General features: G+C 38.8%; 1 protein-coding gene and 1 non-coding gene across 8 annotated transcripts in view; one reads left to right on the top strand and one right to left on the bottom strand.

Moving 5' to 3' along the window:
* Positions 1 to 24,532, bottom strand: part of FARS2 (phenylalanyl-tRNA synthetase 2, mitochondrial) — a 609,022-nt gene that overhangs the window by 311,696 nt on the left and 272,794 nt on the right. For all 7 annotated transcript variants that reach the window (XM_039256852.1, XM_039256849.1, XM_039256850.1 and 4 more), the window contains one exon: positions 23,366 to 23,497. In XM_039256852.1, coding sequence (XP_039112783.1) covers positions 23,366 to 23,497 — 132 coding nt within the window. The remainder of the gene's footprint in view (positions 1 to 23,365; positions 23,498 to 24,532) is intronic.
* LOC120248496 lies at positions 4,486 to 4,616 on the top strand. The gene has a single exon (XR_005532588.1). It is a non-coding gene; the product is annotated as a small nucleolar RNA SNORA38 (small nucleolar RNA).

Raw genomic sequence — 24,532 nt, 5'->3', positions numbered from 1 at the left:
CTACGTTCACAAACATCATCCAACGTCTCAGCACACAGATGCAGTGGATCAGGCACTGCTTTGCTAGCTCTCTTGGATGGTTACCTTATTAGCCAACTCTTACGTTGAACACACTTTGCCTGTTTTGATGGCCAGAGTGCCCGCAGGGAATGTGAACTCCTTAAGAAATTCCAACCCACTTTTGTACCAACCAGGGCACCTGGCAATATGCCAGGCACATGGAAGCAGCAAGTATTGATTCATCAAGTGAGCAATTGGCAAAAGACAGAAAATGGGATTTGGAAATAATCTGTGGATTTTGGTTATAGAGATCTTCCACAATTAACTTCATTATACATTAAACAGAGCAAATCAAATCCTATCACACTAGTAAGAAAAGATGAAGGAATGTAGAAAAAAGGAACAGTATGAAATTCAATTGTTTTAAAGACACAGTGCCTCCCAAATGAGGGGGGATTTTCCTCTCAGCTCTCTGTATCAAGAACATTGTGCTTTCCCTGCAAAAACAGGCATGTTTTTATCTTGTAGGCACTGTGGATAATATTAATTATGCTTCCCTCTTTCCTTCTTACCACTAGGCAGGCATCTAAAGCCAAATTTATATCTCCTTATGGCAACCAACATAAATGTACACTTTTTTGTTGCAACCTTAACTCAGCTTTGTATTTTTCTATGCTTATTTTACCTTTACCTTTTGCCCCTCGATTTTTGTCTTCTCCAGCTGTAACTGTTATCTGTAGATGTCACTATCTCATAGCCTTTGCAGAAATGTGTTTTGAATAAATCTAAATAAATTATTAAGCAAAGGATGCCTTAGTGCTCCACGATTCACTCTGTTGTGCATCCTTTAGGAAAAGAATTTTTCAAACCAAGGCAATTAATCCTCAGTTAAGCTGATTTCCCAATCACACCTACCCAGAATGGCTCCCTTGTCCCCCAACAAAACACCCAGAGAGTGACATGATCAGGTGCATTATTTCAGGTGCATAGCTTTACTTTTCTGTTCCCTGGCTCTTCACAGCTCCTATTGTCTATGTTGATCACTGGGCCTGTCAGGTCTACTTCCTCAGGTCTCTAGAATCTATTTCCTCACTTGAATTTCTACTGCCACAGATATAATTCAAGCTCTCAACATTTCTCTCCCAGGCTATTGTATGATGCTCCAAGCCACTCTCACGGCCTCCCATTTCTTCTCTATCCAATCTATCTTTCAGTCCAGAAGTGGAGGGTTTGTGCCAAAATCCATTCACCCATTCACGCATTTGATAAATATCTACTGAGTACCTACTAAAGGTTAGGTGTGTGTGAGGCACTGGTGACAAAGAAATAAAGAAACCTGATCTCTCTTCAATAGCTCATGAAAAGAGCAGAGGCAGAGCCATAAACAAACGACACTACAGTATGACAAGTGAGTGTTAAGTCTGACTAGTGTCCTGTCGGGAAATACTGAGCTGAGTACACACGGCACATCTTAGAGCTGCACAGAGCATGGAGTATCTACAGTGAGGGAGGAAGAGAAAGCCGCAGGGGCAGTCCAAGGCCAGGTCAGAAAGGACTGACTTGATATGCTGATCTCAACTCACAATTTCTATTTAGGGACTTCCAGTGGTCTCCCCACTCCCAGCTTCAAGTAAGGCCCCAATCTTCCTTTCCAATCCATTCTCAACTCCTAGTCCTGTGCCACACCTGACTACATCTCGCTTCTCCAAGACTCAGAGCAACAAGGCCCTTGGCCTGCTTCTAGTCGTTGTCCTGGGGCCACAGAATGCCCCAGCCCATCTCATTCACCTTTGCCTGCTGATAACCCTACTTACCATCTCCTCAATATTTTGTAATATCACAACCACTAATAGGTATGAATTAACTATGGTTCCTACCTTCAGAGAGGTTAGTCTTGTGAAAAAAGATGGTAAGCTGAGTACCATAGAGAGAGATTACAAATAGATTCTATCTAGAAGAGATTCCAAAATAAAATATTAATATGCACAGCATTATCCTTAGCTTTACTTCTCTGAATTCTAAGAAAAATCTAGCAGGAATAGTAGCTCATATTGGTCCCATACTACTGGGACAGATGCTGTCCATATCCCCAGATATAGGGTCAGGGCTGTAGGGAGAAAGTCTCCACTAACCATTTCGCCATGAATTATCAAAGTGAGCAGTGAGCGCAAAATCCCAAATTCTTATGATACTTCAAGAGCCATAATACTGACTTACTTGAGAATTAAATACTGAGCAGAACATGTTTCCTGGAGACAGGAATAATTGGATTTTCATGAAACGTAATGCAGTGTTTGTTCATTCTATGTAAACATATACAGATTGCAAGTAAGGCTAGATTAATTCCTTCAAAGCACACTAGATTTCCACCAACATAATGAAGCTGTCTGTAGTAATAAAGCCTTAGAAGTCAACATTTGAAGACTTTTTCATTTATTTCCCTATACCTGAAGTGTCAGGATAAAAATGAGATGAAAATATAGGACTTTAATATGTAAATTAATCCTAAAGTAACTTTTCCAGAAAATATGCAAAAAGCGCAGAATGAAAGCAAGCTCTATCTGCATCTACAGGAATGAGCAGTGACCTAGAAAGTCCTGGAGCGTTTATAGCACTTCCAATCATACCTAAAATACTACATTACAGTCAGTGGAACAAAACTTTCCCCAAATTCTTCCTGAAGGGACATTCATGAAAACAAAGCAGACAATGAGGGGGGCGGACCTTAATTACCTTAGTGGGAAATCACTGGAAGGTTTTCAGGAAAGCAGAGAAATTATAAAAGAGGTGTCCATGATGTATCTAGTGATCTAGTGGCACAGAGTAGAGGAAAAAGACCCAAGATGCAGGGAGGCCAGGGAAGAAAAGGCTACTATAGAAGCTCCAGTGTGCATTCTTGCTGGCTTGCTACCTTCCTTCCTTTCTTTCCAGGCTCCACACACAACCTGGTTGGGTCCACACTCAGGACCCTGAGATCGAGAGTCATTGGATGCTCTGCCAACTGAGCCAGCCAGACACCTTTGGTTTTCATGTTTTGTTTTGTTTTGTTTTGTTTTTAAACCCAGTGTACTCCCCCTTGCCTCTCAACCTCTGAATATGCAGCTGCTATAGCCCAGAACAGAAGTCAGCATGCTACAACCTGCAGGCCAAAGCTGGTCCCCACTCTCTCTGTTTTTGCATGGCCTGCAGGCTAAGGATGAATTTTATGTTTTTAAATGGTTGAAAAATACCAAAGGAAGAATTCTGTTTCATGACATATGGAAACTACATGAGATTTTCAGTGCCCAAAAATAAAATTCTACTGGAACACAGCCACACCTGTTTGTTTACCAATGTCTGTGGCTATTCTCTCACTACAATGGCAGGGTCGAATCACTGCAACAGAGACGGGACAGCCGGCCAAGCCGAAAACGTTTAGCATTTGGTGCATCACAGAACAAGTCTCCTGACTCCTGGCCTCACATGTTTCCCCTTCTCTACGACCTTTCACCCCTAACTCTCCCTGGCTCTCCATGGCCCACACTGGAAGGCCTTTTGGAAGCCATCCCCTAAGTCACATTGGATGCTGCCCTCTTTTCTCATAGCACGATGCACAGGCATCACGTCCCATGTCAACTGCATGTTTTACCTGTCCACGTCCCCTACCTGACTGTAAGCTCTGAGGGCAAGGACCGTCTCCAGCTATATGTCTAACCCTAGTTGGTGTGCAGTAAATACTGAATGAATGAATGAATGCATGATGAACAAATGAATGGATATCTGAACCACATGAAAATTCGCCCCTAGGCCAATGAATTCTACTGAATTCAAAAGATAAAGAAACACCAGATAATATTTATTTTTCTGCAACATTGTATCCCTTGCCCTTTCTCGCCTTTCTCTATTATGATTTTCTTACGTTATCTTAATTTCATGACTTTTAACAACACAGAGGACTCCAAAATTTCTTATGAAGCTCACTTACACTTTCCTATCTTTTATGTCCAAGTATCTCCTAGATGTTTCCACCTGAATGTCTTACAGGCACTTTAGACTTAGAAGGTCCAAAGCTTGGGTGCAATCTCCATATCTCTCTCCGGCTTCAGCTTGTGAAGTGGCATTATGAGTCACTAAGGCTAAACCTGGCATCATCTTTAACATCTCCCTCTTGCTCATTCCATTCCAATCCACATGCCAGATATAGCTGCTTTACCCCAGAAATACCTTGAAATCCACCTTCTCTTCTCTTAGTTGTCACAGCTGAAATGCAGGCCATCATTTTCTCACATGGATTAACAGCTTCTATATAGTCTTCCTATCACCAATTTTCACGGTTCTGAAATTCTCTCACCAAAAAAAAATAAAAAAATAAAAATAAAAAATAAAAAAAACTAACCTAAACCTGGTCATATTATTTCACCACTTAAAAAAAATCTCTAATGGGAAGAAATGAGCAAGAGATGTAAGGACTGTTCATAGAAAATAAAATAAAAATGTCTCTTTCTACCCTCCTACAAAGGTGTGTCTGTAGTTCCCTGTCTTTGTACATGTAAGAGTTGGAGGAAAAGAAACATGGACTTGGAGAAGTCTGGGGCCAGCTTGCTCCATGCAGGCTCAAGATCAACCATCCAACAGAGAAAAAAAAAAAAAAAGTCTCTTTCTATATATGAAAAGATGCTTAGCCCTCACTCAAAAGAAATACAAATTAAAATGACCCTGACCCACAGTTTTCATTTATCAGATTAGCACACATCCCAATGCTTGATCACATACATGTTGGCAGGGGTGTGAGGAAGTAAGAACTCTCACACATCACAGGTGGGAATAAAAACAGGCAGCTTGACATGGTTATCTATCAAGTGTACTTGACAGGCATGAGGGCTATACAAATTATAAATACTGGTGGGCGGGGGGTTGGTGAAATAGGTGAAGGGGATTAAGAGTACACTTGTCATGATGAGCACTGACTAATGTATAGAATTGCTGAATCACTAGATTGTACACCTGAAACTAACAGAACATTGTATGTTAACTACACTGGAATTATAATTAAATATACATACATATACACACAAAATTATAAAATTTTTTATACTGAATGTACTGTTGACCTAGCAATTCCATTTCAAGGAACCAATCTCACAGAGATGCTTGTTATGAAATGTGACATGTGTACAGAGTAATTCACTGAAAGACTGTTTTTAATAGCAAAAGATTGGAAACCATACAAAACGCCTACCAACTCAGCACTAGTTAAATACATTATGGCTCATACACGGAATGGAAAACCAGGCAGCTGTGAATATAAATGAGTATGCTTTCTAACATACTAAGATCTCTAAAGCACACTGTAAATGAAAAAAAGAAAATGTAAAATAATACAGTATACCATTTGATTTCAAGAAGAAAAAAAAGAATATATATGTGAGTTGCATTTAAAAACTACATGAATACAAAAAAAAGAAAAATCAGAAGCAAAAGCAGTGGAAGGAAGAGTACACACGCTCACGTGCACACACACACACACACACACCACACACACACATGCCCCACATACCACACCACACACAGGTGCGCACACACACCACACACCCACCCACACATACCACAAACCCCAAATGAATGTATTACCTAGAAAATAAAAGTACATAGTAAATGGACAGGCCTCCTTCTACTCTGTTATCCCTTCTCCCTTCCCCCCAAATAAACCCTACTGGCTACAATAGTATGGTATTAAGCCCACACTACTTAATTTTGCCAAAAAGCCCATCACACTACAGGCCCCCTAGATCCAACTCCAACACATACTGCTCCAATTCTCTGCCCTCAAACATCCCAAATCTTTTAGTAGTCTATATCTTTGAACATGCTGCCCCTTCTGCCTAGAAGGCCGTATGTTTTCTCTTGCTTTGGGGCAAGGTCCTATCCATTCTTTAAGATCAAAGTAAAAGAACACCTCTTCAACAGTAACCTTCTGGGACAACTTTCCTGAACCCTCTTTGAACCCACTTGCCACCAGGCATGACAACTCTGTTTCTGAGGCCCTATGTGGGACTATATCCTTTATTAGACCATTAGCTCCTTGGGGTCAGGAACTCTGCCTTTTTCATCTCTCATCAAGCATCTACCTTTTCATCAAATGCTACCTGCCCTCCTTACCCCTTCCTCATCTGATGAATATTTTGCCTTTCTGGGTAACAAACGCCTTCACGTAAGAAACTGCACTTGTCTGAATAAGGTTCTTAAGGCAGAAAACATGGCAGTCCTTAAGGCAGTCACAAACTGGTTCAGTGACCCTCAAATCATACCTGCATTTGGTTCTCTACCACACATACCTAAAACTACTCCATTAAACAATTCTAACTCCTCACATGTAAACTAAGGGTAATCAGTGGTTCTCAACTTTTCAAAGCCACAGAACCCTTTGAGAATCTAATGAAACTACAATTACTCTCCTCACCACCCCCTGCCCTAACATACCAGTTGGCATGTACTTTCAGGGGATTCAGAATTAATGAAATCTGAAGATTCCAACTTTTACTCTCCAAAGGATGGAACAGTTAAAGTAAGGAGAGAAAGGATCTAACACGTTTATGCACCAAATACTCCACAAAGCACATTATATGCATTAATTCATTTATTTTTCAAACCAAACCAAAAAAGTACCTATTATCATTCTCATTCTATAAATGAGGTACTGGAATTCAGGGATGTTAAGTAATAAATGTGTTTGTCAATGAAAGTATAATTTTCTGGCCTAAATCCCCCAATATTTTCTATACATATATCTATCCTAAGGTGTTTGAGGAAACCGATCAGCAGTAGCTAATAAGTACCAGAATAAGCAAGTCCTATGAGACACTGTCCTTTCCTGTCCCCACCTTCTCCCCATGTCTACTATTCCATACACCACCAAGATAATGACAAAGAATGCCCCAAAAGCCAGACCCATCAATGGCTAACAGAGAAATAACCAGCCATGGACAAGGGGAAAAAAAACCTGACTTATTAAGCAAGTCAATTTCAAAATCCCATACCTAAAGAAAGGGAGCTATACAAAGACTTATTCAGGTCTGCTCAGGTAGAGACATATTCTCTGTGCCAGCCAACCAATGTAGACTATTGGTTGATACCAGTTACTCTCCAGGAGGCAAATACACTTGGACTTAGAGTAGACAGAGAGAGAGCCTGTCCAAGAAGAGTCAGAATAATCTTCTAGAAGAGATAATAAAAGTCAACTCACCACATGCATTTCATCCAGGAGTGAATCCATGAGCAGGGCTCAAAGCCTATCCAATTCAGAAGAGTTCTCATTAAACAGAAAGAAAATGTTCTTCTTTTACTGCAGAGTTCATCTGGCCTTTACTGCCTCTTCTCTCTTAAAAAAATGCCTCAGTGATAAGAAAGAAGTAATGCTAGTTACGTATGGCTCAGGCAACTGATAGTATAGAGGGTAGAGGGTAGGGGTCATGGAATTCACTTATAATTCTCTGGAGGGCGTACAGTGGCGAACCATGCCCAAAGGTTCTGCGTATCACTTATGTCTAGAAACACTCAACCAGGACTACCTGATCCCTTCAGCATGTTCAGAATGTGGCCCCAAGCACATAAAGCCTGGCAATAACTCCTAAGATTCACTCCAGTCTAGTCTGCCTCTCTCTCTCCTGCCACCACCTCAGCTAGTGCTCTCATCATTTAGAGTCCAGACTGTTCACCTGGTCTCCTTCTCTTTGAACTTGCATTTCTCCAAATCCCTCTCCTCAGTAATTCCAGTTTCTAAAATACAAACCTGATCAAATCTTTCTCCTACTTCACAATCTCCCAATTCTTGCTACTACCAGAAGATGAGACGTAAGATCTTTTATATCCCCTCCAAGCTCTTCCAAGCTGACTATGACCAAGGAGGTCTTCTGCCTCCTCTACTTGGTTCCCATGCCTTGGGTCTGACCAGTACCCCATACTAACCAGTCTTTCCTGAACACATGGTGCTGCCTCTTACCCTACACATCTCTGCAAAAGCTACTCTCTTTGCCTAGAAAGCAATTCTACTTCATTCTACTACTATTATGTAACCTGATCAACTTTATTGGTCACTTCAAGCAATACAACCTTGGTGAAGCCTTGCCCAGTTTCTTGAGAAAGGGTGTCTTCCTTCAACTGTTATCACAGCACCATGGACACAGCAGATGCTTCATTGGCAGTCCCTTCCATTGGATTGTTAACTCCTTCTTCAAAGGCAGAAATGACATCTGTATGTGCAGCACCTATCATGATGGCTGCCACACAGATACTTAATAAATGTTTGTTGAAGGAATGGACAGAGGGAAGGAAGGCCTATTCTAATAAATGGAAGTATGAAATAATGGATTTCGAGAGCTTTTCCTTCTTAATGCCCTCAAAGCCCCAAACCCCTCAATTTCCAGGGCTCCACAGAGTCTAAAATGCCAAATGAATGTTTTAAATTATGTATGTTAACATCAGTTGCTTTCCTTCATATTGAAGGCACTCCTCAAGGTAAAATTTTAAAAGACTATCTTACTATACTTTGTCATTACTTCCCCAAAACACACTTTTATTAGGCTCCTAGTTTGTAGTCAACCCCAAGCAACCAAGGGACAAGCATTTTCCTATGTGTCCTTCTTAGAGTATGCTCCACAAAAGGGATTTTCTTCTTAAGTTTGGAAATGCTGCCCTCTCGATCCCTTGCACAGAGCTAGGTCTTCCTAGCTCAGAGATGCTCTCTGCTAAGCAGAGCTGTAGGACTTTGTCAACTCGGTAATTCCCACACTTAGTTGAATATAAAATCTTCTCTTGTGTGAAACACCCAACAGTACCCAGTGCTCCATGTCATACACTTTGAGAACTGTTAACACTTGACCAAATCCTGAATTATGTCAATGAAAGAAAATCTTTGAGAATCTGGTATAATTTTGCCTAATGACATTACTTCATTTTATCTATGGACATAACAGGGCCATTTCATGAAGATACTGTTTCCAACCTAAAACACAGAATCAAACCTTAAAAAAAAAAAAAAAAAAAGATACAAGAAAAATAACTTACCAGATTGTGTTTATCCCCACAGTACCATAAATAATTCCTAAACTTCTAAATTGCCTTTTTGCGAGGGAGAAAATAAAATTGAGCCATTGAGGAGCACATCGCTACCTGCCTGCAAAGCTGTAGTAATCCCATGAAGCAAGAGTTTCATAAATAGTTTAAATAAAATTCAATTATATGAACATTCTTTTTTTTTTTTTAACACAGAGTTTCTTTAAGGGGGTGTGGGGAAGAAACCTGATTAACCGACCATATATACCAAAGTCCTGCTGTTATGCAATTTTCCATGTGGTGCTATAAAACAAAACACAATCCCCTGTGGGTTTTATTAATATTAAAAATCTCTAGCTTGTTTAAGAGGCCAGATCATAAGATCTGAGAGCTAAAAAGAAATCTGGAGTTTATATCATCTAGGCCCTGTATTTTACAGATAAAGAAAATGCGACACTCAGGCCTTACCCAAAATGTCTGCAGCAAGGAGTGGCCAGGACTGACTATAGGCAGATCTTCCCTCTGAGGCCCTGCACTTCCCACTGCATCTTTCTGTGTTAGAAGCTGAGAGTAGATAGGCCAGGGGCCAGGCTGGGAAACTGGGTGGTTTCCCTCCACATTTTATTGTTTCAATAAGCCTGGAGAAAGAACAGTTAATATCAGGATGAGGAAGAAGGGGTCCACCCATCCAATACCCATCGTTAAAACCAAAAAATTCCCTACTATCACAAAGCTCACATTCTAGTGATTTCAGAGGTTTCTACCCAAGACTGATTAAAGTCAGAAACCTAGCACTGAAACCATAAGAAGGTTATACTGAGGGGTGTCTGGATGGCTCAGTAGGTTAAATGTCTGATTCTTGATTTCAGCTCAGGTCACGATCTCATGATTTATGAGACTGAGCCCCGTGTTGGGCTCTGTGCTGGCAGTGCGGAGCCTGCTTGGGATTTTCTCTCTGCCCCTCTCTCTCTAGCCCTCCCCCACTCATGCTCTCTCTCAAAAATAAATATTAAAAAAAAAGGTTATATTGAGAACACATACATGTACACAGGTGCACACACACACACACTTACACACGCGCGCGCACACACACACACGATCCTCCATTTCAGTAGCATTTCATAAACTCCCATGGGGAAAATTTTCCAGATAAATCCCATCCTGAATCACTCCCTGGTTTAGGGAACAACCACAACACACACTAAAATACTAGGAAACAATTTCAATGGCTTCTCAGGAGCAGTGGGGTGGGTAGAAAAAGTCCAGCTTTTTCAACCATCCTTGTCACTAAGCTAGTAAGGGAAGTGATAAGGAAAACTTGAAAGAAGTAAATCAATCCTATGAAATGATATTTCAAGAGAGAATCTTACGTACCTATGAGCACTGCGTAAGCTGAGGAACAATACACAGGACCACCACAATGTATGTTTTAAAGCCAGCTACTGCGGGTGGACAAAGCAGTACACTACCTCAGTGGTGTACAACCACAACCACATGTCTATGGGGCTGGGGCTCGACTGGGGCTCAGGGAGTCCAGATCGGGCGGGGCTTAAGCTCCAGGTTGGTTTAGATCCATTCTGTGTGCTTCCTACTGTTCTAATACCAGCAGGCTATGCATGTTCATCTCATTAAAAGGAGGGGAACAGAAAAGGGCAAAACCAACTGCCTAGTACATTTCAAGCCTCTTCATATCATATCTGCTAATATATCGTTAGCCAAAACAGTCACGTGGCCAAGCCCAAAAATCAACAGAGAAGGAAAATCTACTCCTCCAAGGTGGGAAGTACTTTCAAGGTCATGGGGGCAAAGTTCATGGATACAGGGAGGGCGTACAAACTGGGAACAATAATGGAGTTTAATGAAAGAAACAACATTTTGCAACATTCCAAACTTGCCAAATTTCCGTTTCTTCCTAATCCAAACCCCTTATTTGGAAACTGGTAAACTACTCCGTTGCTTTTAAAGCTAATGCTTGGATTATGTTATTGAGGTTACTGTTTCAGGAATAGGGGAGACAATAGGAAAAAAAGAAAAGAAAAACAGTTGAAAATGGAAAATTAAGTCCATATTGAGGGAAGAAGGCAATTGCTTTATATTTGTGAAATGTGTAAGTCTTTACATATTGAAAATACTACACTGGGCAGATTCTCTGCTATCCAGAAGTCTCCTAGATATACAAAGTATGCCACAGACAGTATGAAGTACATTCTACCACAGCTGCAAAAATATCAGAAAATGGGGCACCTGGGTGGCTCAGCTGGTTAAGCATCTGACTTTTGATTTCAGCTCAGGTCATGATTTCATTGTTTGTGAGATTGTGACCTGCTTTGGGCTCTGCCCTAACAGTGGGGAGCCTGCTTGGAATTCTCTTTCTCCCTCTCTCTCTACCCCTCCCCTACTCACTCTCTCCATCTCAAACTGAATAGATAAACATTAAAAAAAATCAGAAATGTACTCATACCACAACCTGAAATCAACTTACCAAAACCTTTATTTTCATTGCAATAATGGGAATATTGAAGGGGTGACATGTAGTCTAAGTAGAGCTAGAGAGAACTAACAAATATACCAGGAGACAAATCAAATTCTGTACAAATACTGTAACTGGAATCCCCAAGCAAGCTCCAAGCTACATTTCCTAGTCAAACAAGTGTATCCTACAGCATACCTTCCCAGCTAGAGAAACTGTCATAGGGGGTAGGACCAAATCTGACAGAACATTAGGAAAGAGAAGGTAGATGTTTGAAAGTCATTAAATATTTAGAATCCCCATACTGAAAATATGAATGATATAGCAATAACATCAGAGATTTAAAACACCAGAATCAATAATGACAAGCAGAAGGGTTATCTTTACAGAACCTGTCAACTAACACCCACTCACATTCCCTGATGAAGTGACTTTTTTTTGGAGAATGGCATTATATGAAGAAATCTAAAGTTACTCAGGTAAGAAATGCATATATTCCATTTATGAAAGAGCAACTGGGGAAAAAAAAAGTCACCTACTAGAAAATACAATTATAATACATAAAAATGACAGATGATGAGCATTCAAAATAAAGAATTCCTACCAATCACTTAAAAAAAAAAAAAAAGACAAATAGAAAAGTGAGCCCATCTGGAAAAGCACAAAAGAAAAACTATCAGTTTCAAATAAACATATAAAAAATGTATTCACCTTAATATAATCAAGTGAGTACAAACGAAATGATAGTGAGATACTATTTTAAACCCAGTAGTCAACAAATAATTTGAATGAAGTCAAGTGTAAAAGAAGATACAGAGCAACAAAAACTTTCATACAAATGCACAAGGTAGTGTAAATTTGACCAACCACTCAGGGAAACAATCTTGTAATGGCCAATAAAGCTTAGGATGTTCATACGAACTAACTTGGGAAACCCACTACTAAATAGAATATACATCAGAGAAACTCTTACACGTATATACATAGGAAGTACAGGAATGTTCAACAATAGCATTTGTAATAGGAAAAAAAGATAAAAAATTGGAAATAATCACATGCTCACTAGATGAATAAACTATGGCGTATTCATCCAATAGAATTTAAGTAGTGAAAAATGACTGAACTAAAACTCTACATATAACAACACAGATGAACTTCACAATGCTACATGAAAAAGTCAAGTCATACAAGGATAGCATAATTCCATTTGCAAAAATATCAAAGCCCATGAAAGCTAACTTTTTATAATATACATAGTAAATATATAATAAAATCAAGATAATAACACAAAATCAAAATAGTGATTGCTCATAGGATGGAGGGAAAGAGGGAAGATACTAACAAAAAGGGATATATACAGTGGGGTCAGGGAGGTTTGGCTGTATAATGTCCTTTGTCTCTTAAGATAGGTGGGGGATAGTAGACTGATAGATAAAATAAAGCACTGGAATGCAGAGAGATACAGACAGATAAGCACACAAAGTATAAAAATAAAGTATTTCAATGACAATAATTTTAAGAAAAAATAACTCTTAAAAAATTAGAGAGACTTCAGTAGGTTTACAGGAAAAAGTAGAGAATGAATAGAAGAAGAACTAAGTTGGAAGACTCACACTTTCCAATTCTAAAACTTATTGCAAAGCTACAGGACTCAAAATATGTGGTACTGATGTGAGGACAGAAACACAGAACACTGGAATAGAACTGAGAGTTCAGAAATAAACCTATACATCTATGGTCAACTGATCTTTGACAGAGGTGCCTAAAGCTTTCAATGGAGAAGGAATAGTTTCTTGAGCAAATGGTACTGGAACAACTGGATGTCCACACGCAAAAGAATAAATGTGGACCTCTACCTCACATCATGTACAAAAATTAACACAAAATGGATAAATGACCTAAATACAAGAGCCCAAACCACAAACATAGGGGTAAATCTAGTTGACCTTAAGTTTGACCATAGATTCTTAGATATGACACTAAAAGCAAGTGCAAGAGAAGAAAAAGAACACATAAATTAGATTTCATTAAAATCTAAAAATTTTAGGGGTGCCTGGGTGGCTTAGTCGGTTAAGCGTCCAACTTCAGCTCAGGTCATGATCTCATGGTTCACGGGTTCGAGCCCCGCGTTGGGCTCTGTGCTGACAGCTAGCTCAGAGCCTGAAGCCTGCTTCATATTCTGTGTCTCCTCTCTCTGACTCTCCCCTGCTCACACTGTCTCTCTCTTTCAGAAATAAATAAAAAACATTTAAAAAAATCTAAAAATTTTGTGCTTCAAAGGACATATCAAAATCGAGATATAAAAAGACAACCTATAGAATTAGAGAAAATATTTACAAATCATACATCTGATAAAGGTCTAGTATTTAGAATATATAAAGACTTCTTACAACTAAAGACTTCTTACAACTCAGCAACAAAAAGACAATCCAATTTTTTAAATGAGCAAAGGGGTACCTGGGTGGTTCAGTCAGTTAAGCATCCGACTTCAGCTCAAGTCATGATCTCACAGTTCATGAGTTTAAGCCCCGTGTCAGGCTCTGTGTTGACAGCTTAGAGCCTGAAGCCTGCTTTGGATTCTGTGTCTCCCTCTCTGTCTACCCCTCCCCTGCTCCTTCTCTTGTTCTCTTTCTCTCTCGTAAATAAACGTTAAATAAATTTTCTTTAAAATAAGCAAAGAAATTGAATAGATACATTTTTAAAGAATATATACAAACAGCATATGAAAATATGTTTAATATTATAAGCCATTAGGGAAATAAAAATCAAAACCACAGTGAGGGACTACTTCATACCTACTATGATGGCTATAAAACAAACCAAAACAATACCAGGCAAACAGAAAATAATAAGCAATGGCAAGGAAGAGGAGAAATAGAAGTTTCATATATTGCTGGTGGGAAGGTAAAATGGTTTAGCCATTGTGGGAGATAATTTGGTACTTCCTCAAAAAGTTAAACACAATTATTATATGACACAGCAATTCTACTCCTAGTTATGAACCCAAATAAATGGAAAACAATGACTCAAATACATGTAACATGCACGCTCACAGCAGCATTATACACAACAGTCAAAATATGGAAATAGCCCAATGCCTGTATAAAGACTATTTACTGTCAACAATCTATTGTTACATAAATTGCCAAAAGACTACCCCACAATGGCTACACAACCATTAACAATGATTATGTAGGTAAATATTTGGTAAAATGAAAAAACACTCATGTCAAATTTGTTGTGGAAAAGCATAATACAAAAAAAATCAAAGGATGATTCTATTTTTCTAAAATATATACAATTTTTTCATTTGGGTATGGCCAATAATTATATATATGCATCTTTTAAAAGTTTTATCTAGGTAAAAAGCAACAGAATTGCTTTTATTTTCTTTTTTATATCCTATTTTTTAAATTTTACAATGAGTACATATTGTTTTTATGTCAGAAAGAAAATCTCATCTTACCCATTTTGAAAAGGGAAAAAGGATAAAGGCTAAGTAAATATTTGAACAGATATCTCTACTCTGACAGCTTGAAAATGTGTCACTAGGAGGAACTACAAGGCCATGCATACATGTGGGGCTGATACATATTTGTTGCTTTTCTGAAAGGGCACTAACAGGGCCAAGACTGACTTAAGGGAAGGGAGGAAAGTTAGAAGGCTAAAGGAAAGGTAGGGAGGGAAGGAGAAAGATTGGAGTGAGACGGGAAGGAAAGGAAGAAACTAGAATCTGCCAGATCTTAGTCTCAACTGGGTGTTTTACCTAAAAAGTGCACTGTGTTTAATTTTAATTAATAAAATTGACAGATTGGGGCGCCTGCGTGGTTCAGTTGGTTGAGTGTCTGACTTCAGCTCAGGTCATGATCTCATGATTTGTGAGTTCGAGCCCTGCATCAGGCTCTGTTGCTGACAGCTCAGGGCCTGGAGCCTGCTTCGGATTCTGTGTCTCCCTCTCTCTCTGCCCCTCTCCTGCTCACCCTCTCGTCTCTCAAAAATAAATAAACATTAAAAATTTTTTAAAAATAATAAAGTTGATAGGTTAAATATACTAGTGGACCCAATATACCCACACTATTCTGGCACCACACAGATAAGTCCATGTAATTATCCTTTTACCAGGGGTGTCTTCACAATCTAATCTCGAGTTTGGTCTCACTATGGAGGTATGAGCCCTCTATCACTCTGATTGCAATTTAAATCCCTGGACAAGGACACGGACACACACACACACACACACACACACACTAAAAAAGCACTATGAAAAGTATATAGACAAATTTTGATTGAAAGTCAAAACTTGGAGAAACAACCTATATAGGAGGAATTTCATGTTTGTTTGCTTCTCCCATGTTTCTACTCCACAGGTGCGCCTCAGCTGCAGAGCTGCATAGCATCCTGGGCAGCTAAGGCTCCAAGAGAAACCTGTCCTTCTATATTCAGGGGAAGGGCTCTGTGACTTGTAGTGGAGAAGAGCCCAGAGGAGATGCCCTAATTCTACCTGCATAAGCATCAGCCTAACCCCTGACTACACATGCCCAGCACAGACTCAAGCCAGCATAGCAAAAGTTGAGAAAACTGAAATGAGATATGAACCATTCACATGAGTTTCAGAATAACCCCTCAAGTACATATGTGCAGGAAGGACAGAGATCAGCATTGCTAAGACTTATACTGAGATCTAAATCACTGCCCATAGGAAAGATGTCAGAACTAAGGCCTAAACCTCACCAAGTGACCATCTACTAAAATATCAACAGTTATCACAAATTTAAAACAGGACAGAGTGCATACAACTTCCAGTTCACAACTTCTAGCACACAGAGTTATTCAGCAAAGAACCAAGAAAATGTGATAAATTCTAAATAGAATTCATTCTTGATGTGATTCAGATGTTGGAACTATGAGAGAGATATTTTATAGCAATTACTATACTATATTCCATGAGGTAAAGAAAAACACAATTGATAAGAATGAAAATATAGGAATTCTCAGAAGGGAAATAGGTACCAATAAATAAATTAAAAACAAATACAAAGTTAAAAAATATATTCTGAAATAAAAAAATATATTTTATGACCAAGGCAGCTCTGAGGAGGTGATACAGGACATGAACATGGAACAGATATTATCTAGTATGAAAAACAGCAACAGATAGAGAAAAGTGAGCAGAGCCTTGGGATATTCTGGGATAAAACTGAAAGATCTAACATGGATATAACTTGAGCTCTAGAAGGGGAGGAGAAAAAGATTGAGATAGAAAAATTATCTGAAAAAATGACCAGAAACTTCTCAAAACAGGTGAAAAACATAAATTCACAGACTCCAGCTCAGTGAACCTCAAAACAGATAGAGTCCAAGAAGAACCACACCTCGATGCATCAAAACCACACTGCTGAAAACCAAAGGTAAAGAAAACAATCTTGAAAGTAGCTAAAGAAAGACAACACATTACATTTCAGTGAACAATGATTGAAATGATTCTGTGGTTCTCTACACAAACTGTAGAGGCAGAAAACAATGGAATAAACATCTTTAAATTGTTAAGAAAAAAGATCTACCAATTCAGAATTCTATTCTCAGTAAAAATATTCTTCATGGTAAGGGGCAAATAAAGACATTCTCGGATAAAGAAGCACTAAGAAATTCATCAACATGTTCTGTAAGACTGGTAAGGGAAGTTTTCCATACAAAAGGGAAAAAATACCAGAGGGAAACAAGCATCCTCAGGAATGAAAAGAGCAAGAGAACTTGTAAAGAGCTAGGTAAGTAGAAAAGAAAACTATAGTCTCCTAAGTTCTTTAAAATGCATATGACTTTTTAAAGCAAAAAAGTTTAACACTGAGTGGTGAGGTCTTCAATGTATGTAGACATAACACATGTAACTATAACAACATAAAGGCAACTGTAAACAGGGGGTAAGGCTAAAGCGCATATTTTAATATAAATAAAACAGATTTCAAGAAAAAGAGAAGTACCAGAGTTAAAGATGATATTTCATGCTGATAAAAGAGGCAACTCATGAAGAAGACATCAGAGTTATAAAAGCATATACATCTAATAATATAGCTTCAAAAAACATGAAGAAAAATTGATGGAATAAAAGAGCAAACAGACAAGCCTATAATCATAAGTAGAAAATTTTAACATTCTTTTCTGGGAAATTGATAGAATATTAAGCCCCCAAAAAGCAGTAAACATAAAAGAGCTGAATGCTATTCAATTACATTGATCTTTTTGACATTTATAGAACATTCCACTCCTAGATTTTTTCCAAGGGAAATGGAAACATACATACACACACACAAAGACTGTTATACAAATATTTATAGCAGCTTTATTTGTAATAGCTCAAACTGGGAACAGCCTAAATGTCCATCAACAAGTGAATGGATCATCAAATTGGGTAGGTCTATACAATGAAACAATAAAAACAAAAAGGAATGAATGATGTATACAACACTGATCAATATATACAACATGGATTAATCTCAAAATCATTATGCTGAGGGAGAGAAGCAAAACATAAAGAGTACATATTGTATGATTCCAGTTATATAAACCTCTAGAAAATCCAAACTAATCTTATAATGACAGAAGCAGATGGGTGGTTGCCTAGCGACAGGGTGGAGGGAGGGACAGATTACCAAAAGGGCGCATGGCAACTCTGGTTGGTAATGAAAATGTTTATTATCTTAACAGTGATGATGGTTTCATGAGTATACACATATGTCAAAAACGGATCAAACTGTACAGTTTAAATATTCATAGTTGATTACACATCAATTATACGCCAATAAAATTGGAGAAAATGTTCAACATAAAGATAGGGTTTTCAAAGCATGGTCTGAGTGTGGGTCAATCACAAGATTTATCTAGGCAATTTGTTTAAAATGTACATCTCAGGAGTAACTGGGTGGCTTCGTTGGTTAAGCGTCCGATTTCAGCTCAGGTCATGATCTCACAGTTTGTGAGTTCAAGCCCCACAATAGACTCTGTGCTGACTCAGAACCTGGAGCCTGCTTCAGACTGTGTCTCGTTCTCTCTCTATGCCCTCTCTTGCTTGTACTGTCTTTCTCTCTCTCTCAAACATAAACATTAAAAAAAAAAATTTTTTAATGCACATCTCAATCCTCATCCTAGACCTACATACCCTGATATGAACATTTTACAAATGCTCTCCAGGTGATTACCAGGCACACACTTAACCACTAGTTAAGGCCCAGTTCAAATGCCACCTCCTCTCTGATGCTTCTATTGATCTAACGGATGGACACAGTCCCTTCTTCACACCTCCCAAAGCTCCATCTCAAGAGTGGTACTTATGTTACCATGCTCTAATTATATAGTCTCATCTTCCCTACTACATGCTAAGTTTTACAGGGAGAGGTCACATCTTAATGGTGTTCGTGTCCTCCTCTTTGGGAGGCACAGTGCCTTACACACAAAAGATGCTAAGTAGACGAACGGCAAGTCTGCCTGTACATAATACTATGCCTGGTACAGACACACATCTTGCTTGAATCCTCTAAAAGTTCTCCAGCTGAGATTAATAACACTGAATGTCACAAGTGGTGCAGAGGCTTCAGAGATTGGCTACCAAGACAGTAATAGACTGGAGATAGGTATTTATTCACATAGGAAAAGAAGCACTGGGTATCCTACTTGGACATACAAGCAAAGTTCATAAAGTACACAACTCCTTGCAAACAGAAATCTAAATTGTTCCGGGACACACATTTCAAATACTCATATTTCTAGCATTCCATCCCGAATGTAATCAGGACAAGGTCTTGGCACAATCTTTTTCAATCTCTTCTTCCCCGCCGTTCTGCCTGCCATACCCCTGTTACAAATACTTACCACACAGTATTGTAATCATTTGTATGTCTGTGTAGGCTATGCTATTCCCAAAGGAAGAACAATGCTTATTTTATTTTTCTACAGTCTTAGAAGGAATTCAAGAGAAATTTGACAAATCAACAACAACAACAAATGATTGTTAACACTGGAAACTGGGAGCCTGGGTGGCTTAGTCAGTTTAGCATCCAACTCTTGGTTTCAGCTCAGATAATCTCACTGTTTGTGAGTTCCAGACCTGCATCAGTCTCTGAGATGACAGTGTAGAGCCTACTTGGGATTCTCTCTCTCTCCCTCTCTGTCAAAAATAAATAAACTTAAAAAAAAAAAAAAGAAACTGTTCATGTACATATTTACAAGGTTTTCCCAAAAGAGCCCACTTTTAAATTTTGAAAAGACATGAAGAAAGAGATTCCATCTTTTAAATGTTATATTCCACTACAGAGCTTTTTCTATCCTCGGGCCTATGTACAATCTTCTAAATTTCACAGGGGCTCAATAAATGGTAAATTCCTTCCTGGTACAGTGACAGCCTACAGTCACCCTGGTGATGATTTTAGATGTTTGTGCTTTGTATATTACCTGAAAAGACATCAGCAGCCTGAGTCAACCCAATGGGAAATGAGGGTGTGGTATTTGGGGACATGACTCAGTACTGTCCTCAAAGAAAAACCAATCAAATCATGACAATTGTCACCACCCACATCACGATTACTAAATCTAAGAAAACTGAAAGCAATGATAAAGACACTAAAAAATAAAGAAGAAATAAAGTAAAATTTTATAATCTATGTGAAAAAGCCTTATCTTACTCCGGGGGGGCGGGGGGGGAACTCCACATATATTCCATAGTCAACTTAAATGTGTAATAGAGTATTCACAGACTGTGCATATTAGCAATCTAATTCCCTGCTTTTAATTAAATGCACTCTATCATAGGAGATAACATACATGGTGGCGTAGCCCTTCTTTAGGGGTAACAAATAATTACCGACCAAAGAGAGTTCTGTTTGCTGTTATTTGTTTCATTTGGTTTCAGTTCTTCATTCTAAGTGTGAAAGAATAGTTTATTGGAAATGGATTTCTAGCCATTTTGAAATCATGCAGTTTATTATCTGGATAGCACAGCATGGTCCTTTCCTCAGGCTCTATCAATGGGGATCATACCAGCATCTACATGGGAGCCTTGTTATCAAGACTATATGAAAGAAAGGCTCAGAAGCATTGATGAGATGTGGTGAGATGCTGGCCTACAGGAAGGGCTCAAGTGTGGCTGCTAATCTCACTGTCCAGTCCCGGTTTCTTTGTTATCCAGTTACTGTAGTACTTACCTGTGCTGCTGTGAGATCTTTAAAGGAGATATATAACCACCAATGTTAGTGTTTCTTGGAAGTTCTATTTTAAAAGGCAGGGGAGTGCAGGGGAGGGAAGGAAATGTAGGCGAGAAGATGGAAGGAACAGCAAAATGGAACCAGAGGACTGAAGTGTGCAGTCAACCTTTCTCTAGACCACGGAACTCAGCAGACAGAAAATTAGCTGTTCTTACAAATAAAGCCTGCGGTTGATGACTGCCAGGCACACAGTTTAAAGATTTTTAACTACAGATGTCAAAACACATCCGAGTCTGAGAACACAGAGCAGAACTTTGTCACAATAACTTGAAGTTCAAATAGCACAGCCCACACAGAATTTCTTTTACAAAATCGTCTCTTCTTCCTTTTCGTTAGTCTCCCTTACTTGCAAGATATTTCATTTAAAATTCATCTGCACAATTTTCCACCAACTAAAAGCACACCTTACCACAACTCTGAATCTCTTAAATATGTTTGCATCTTAGATATCCTGGATTTTTTAATTTTTTTTCTTTCACTTTGCCATTTGCATCAAGAACATTTGACACTGCTGATCTAACTGTGGAACAGCAGTCCCATTAATGCACAATAATGACTTCGAAACCTGTTTCAGATAACTGTATTTGGCCAATTACTGTGTGAATAAACCTCATAAAAACCCATCAAGGAAGCACCATTCCCAGCAACAACTGACATGTTAAGTTGACCATCCCCTGACCAGCTTTCTCAGTCCTGGCCCCTGATAATACATGCTTCTGGGAGGAAGCCTGGGATTCCTTCAAATCTTCTAAGAAACAGAACAAAACAAACAAAAATACCCCAGAAGTATTTGAAGATAGCTCCTGCTCAAGAAGAGATTAAATCTTACATATTTGATCCTAATTTTTTGTGTTTTCTACTAAGAAGAATATACATGTATTGGGCTGATTTTCTGGTGTCTCTTACTATTGTTTATTGTCTTTTTCCCTCTAAAATCACTCAGACTAGAATCCTGGATACTGAGATGACTAAGATCAAAGAGGTAATCTAGTTCCAATTAATGAGAAATCATTTCTGTGATGTGCAGGACAGCCTCTGTTCAAATATTTCCTTTTTAAGGGGGCTCTGTTGCTAAATGGCTCTAACCATTTAAAAAAAAATTAAAAAACAAAATCAGCAATTAATTTTAGTCAGCATGCCAGACCTGGTACTAATAAGCACATTACATACATCACCTAGATGAATCCTCATAATGAAACTTTGAGTGAGGTATCATTGTGCCCATTTTAGCTACGAGAAAACTAAGACTCACAGGGGTTTAAGCAACTTGCCTGAAGTTGACACAGCTGTCAACCAACAGAAAACCTAAGACAGACATCCAGCCCCAAGCCTCACAACTTTTATACACAGCCCTTAACATGCAACCTCTCTGTCCTTCTTCTCTAGGTCAGCTCTTCAAATACTAGAAAACTATCCAAGAAGCATTTGGCCCCATGCTAGGCTTTTCCCCCATGCTTTCCTTGACGGAAAGGAGAGGAATCTGTGAGCTGAGTCCAGGCCCCTGCAGACTGAGGTTACCTAGGAGTTAAGAAGGGAAGGCTAGGCCTCCAGTCTCCCAAGTTGGATACCACAAATCTTGCACTTGACTGCCACCCCATTTCTTCTGTCTCACACCATCCTTATTCTCTAATTCCATGACCTTACCTGTGGTCTCTCCACATTTCTCAGCCACCAACAGGGCCTGCTCTTCTCCATTCTGCTGCACGAGGCCCTGTGACCAACCCTGAACCAGAGCCACTGCCCTCCAAGGCAAGAGTAAATGCCCCACTATGGGAAGGGGGGAGGGGTGCAGTGCAATCCACATCGGTTCCCCTCCACTTACTGCTTACACAGTGAGCTCCTGCTCAAATGCCCAGTGCCACCAACTTGCTATGGAAGATTTATACTCTCAAAAAATATTGTTTAATTATACTCAGATAGTGATTAAAAAAAAAAAACAGCTCTGAAATTAAGTTTAGAGACTCTCATTTTTACTAAGCAATGGTCCTGTAGAGAAGAGCTGTATAGATCCTTTCCAAGTACCTACAGATAGGTAGAATGTAATGAGAGGCCTAATCTTCCCACTTACCCTCAGTCACATGGCACTGCCAGCACTGAGGGCAGCTAACAACTACACATTATAGGCCCAGGTAGTTTTACATTGTATCCGGTTGCATTTATGAAATATCTTGAATTTGGGGCCCTATTATAAATGAAATAAGAACAAAAAAGGATTATACTTTGGCCTTGGTTCTTAATAGTCTATATTTGTTTCTTAAACAGTTTGGAAAACAAACTGCACTCATGTGGTAGGGATCAAATGCCTAGGGACAACTGCAAAGCAACATATCAACAAATATGAATCTATGAAGTACAAAGCCAACACTTCAGTGCCAACAAGGAAGATCTCCAAAATAAGGAAGTCTTTGCAAAATTAGATGTGAGAAGTGAAGTTCTTCCAGAGTTAAGTAGGGACAGAGTTAAGGGACAAGTATAGGGGCAACAGGAAGAGAGAGAGATGGTGAGGCTGTCCTTACAAGGGCACATAAATGCATACGAAAATAAATACACAAATGAAGGAGAAAAGAGTCTTTTTCAAGAGAGCCTACAAATAAAATGTTGGATTCTTTTCTACCTGAATTTACCAGTTGCTGTTCCATCACCCCACAGCCAAGAACTTCTAGCCATTCTCCGTGGAAGTTGATCTCCATCTCAAAGGAAGGATGAGTAAAAGGGAAGTAGCAGTCTACCCACCTAATGTCCAGTCCTGCAAAGATGCCAAATAAAAACAGACAGTGTTAAAGGCAGTCTATCCTTCTTTATGACCAAGGCTGCTCTTCAGCTAATGACAACAATTACTACTTTCTGAGTAAAATAAATAGCAAACAAACTCATTTGCAACACGTTAGGAGGAGGCAATAAATCTTAAAACTTGTGAAAAACTGGGCATGTCTTGCTCAATATGAAAAACACTTTGTGCAGTTCCAGGACCCTCTAAAAGCAAATCAATCACTTGTCAAATCCCTGCAAACAGCTGGCAGAGGGAAAAAATTAGGTCAAGATCAGGGGAAAGCAGGTAATTCTTCTAGTTCTGTAAGTGAAAATGGTATCTTTTCAGAGGTAAAGAAAAAAAAGTTTTACTATATATCCTGCAAACTTACTTATCAACAGTATGACTACTTTTGGATAAACTAATCAACTTTCTCTTCCATAAGTATATATATAGATATATAGATATATATATTAATTTTTTAAATTAAGTTTATAAGAACTAATAAAAAGTTAAGTAAGATCTATCAGCAAAATTTAGGCAAAACATCTAGAAAGCCAAAACATTTTTCCTACAGAGGGTGACAAATGTTCATACATCTAAACAAACAAGTACAGGCTAAATACGGGAATACATTTCTCAAAAAGCAATCGTGAACATGGCACTCATAAACAAGGACATTATTAATGGACAAAAGAAAAGACTAATGAATTAAAAACAAATCTTGCAAAGAGTAGAAGTCACTAAACACACAAAAAACAGATGAGAAGTTCCCCTGGTAGCCAGATGCTCACCATGAGGAAAAAAGAAAAGTGGCATTGGGCAAAGCATCTACAGTCTCTTGCCTGGGCTCCCTTCCCTTTATGCAATGATCTTTGTCTTCTTCTTTAAGCAATACTCCTGATTCCATTTCTCCACAGTAGAATGACCTCCTATGAATTCAAAACACTGTCTTTTCTCACTCAACACTATATTTTAAACCTTGTGGGAATCAGAATGTGAAATGAATAAAAATAATAACAAATATTGCTT

Source organism: Hyaena hyaena, unplaced genomic scaffold, assembly GCF_003009895.1.
Source record: "Hyaena hyaena isolate Hyena2069 unplaced genomic scaffold, ASM300989v1 scaffold_588, whole genome shotgun sequence".
In the NCBI taxonomy this organism is placed as follows: Eukaryota; Metazoa; Chordata; class Mammalia; order Carnivora; family Hyaenidae; genus Hyaena; species Hyaena hyaena.
The sequence above is the reverse complement of the archived record's forward strand: the minus strand, read 5'-3'. Positions and strand labels throughout refer to the sequence as shown.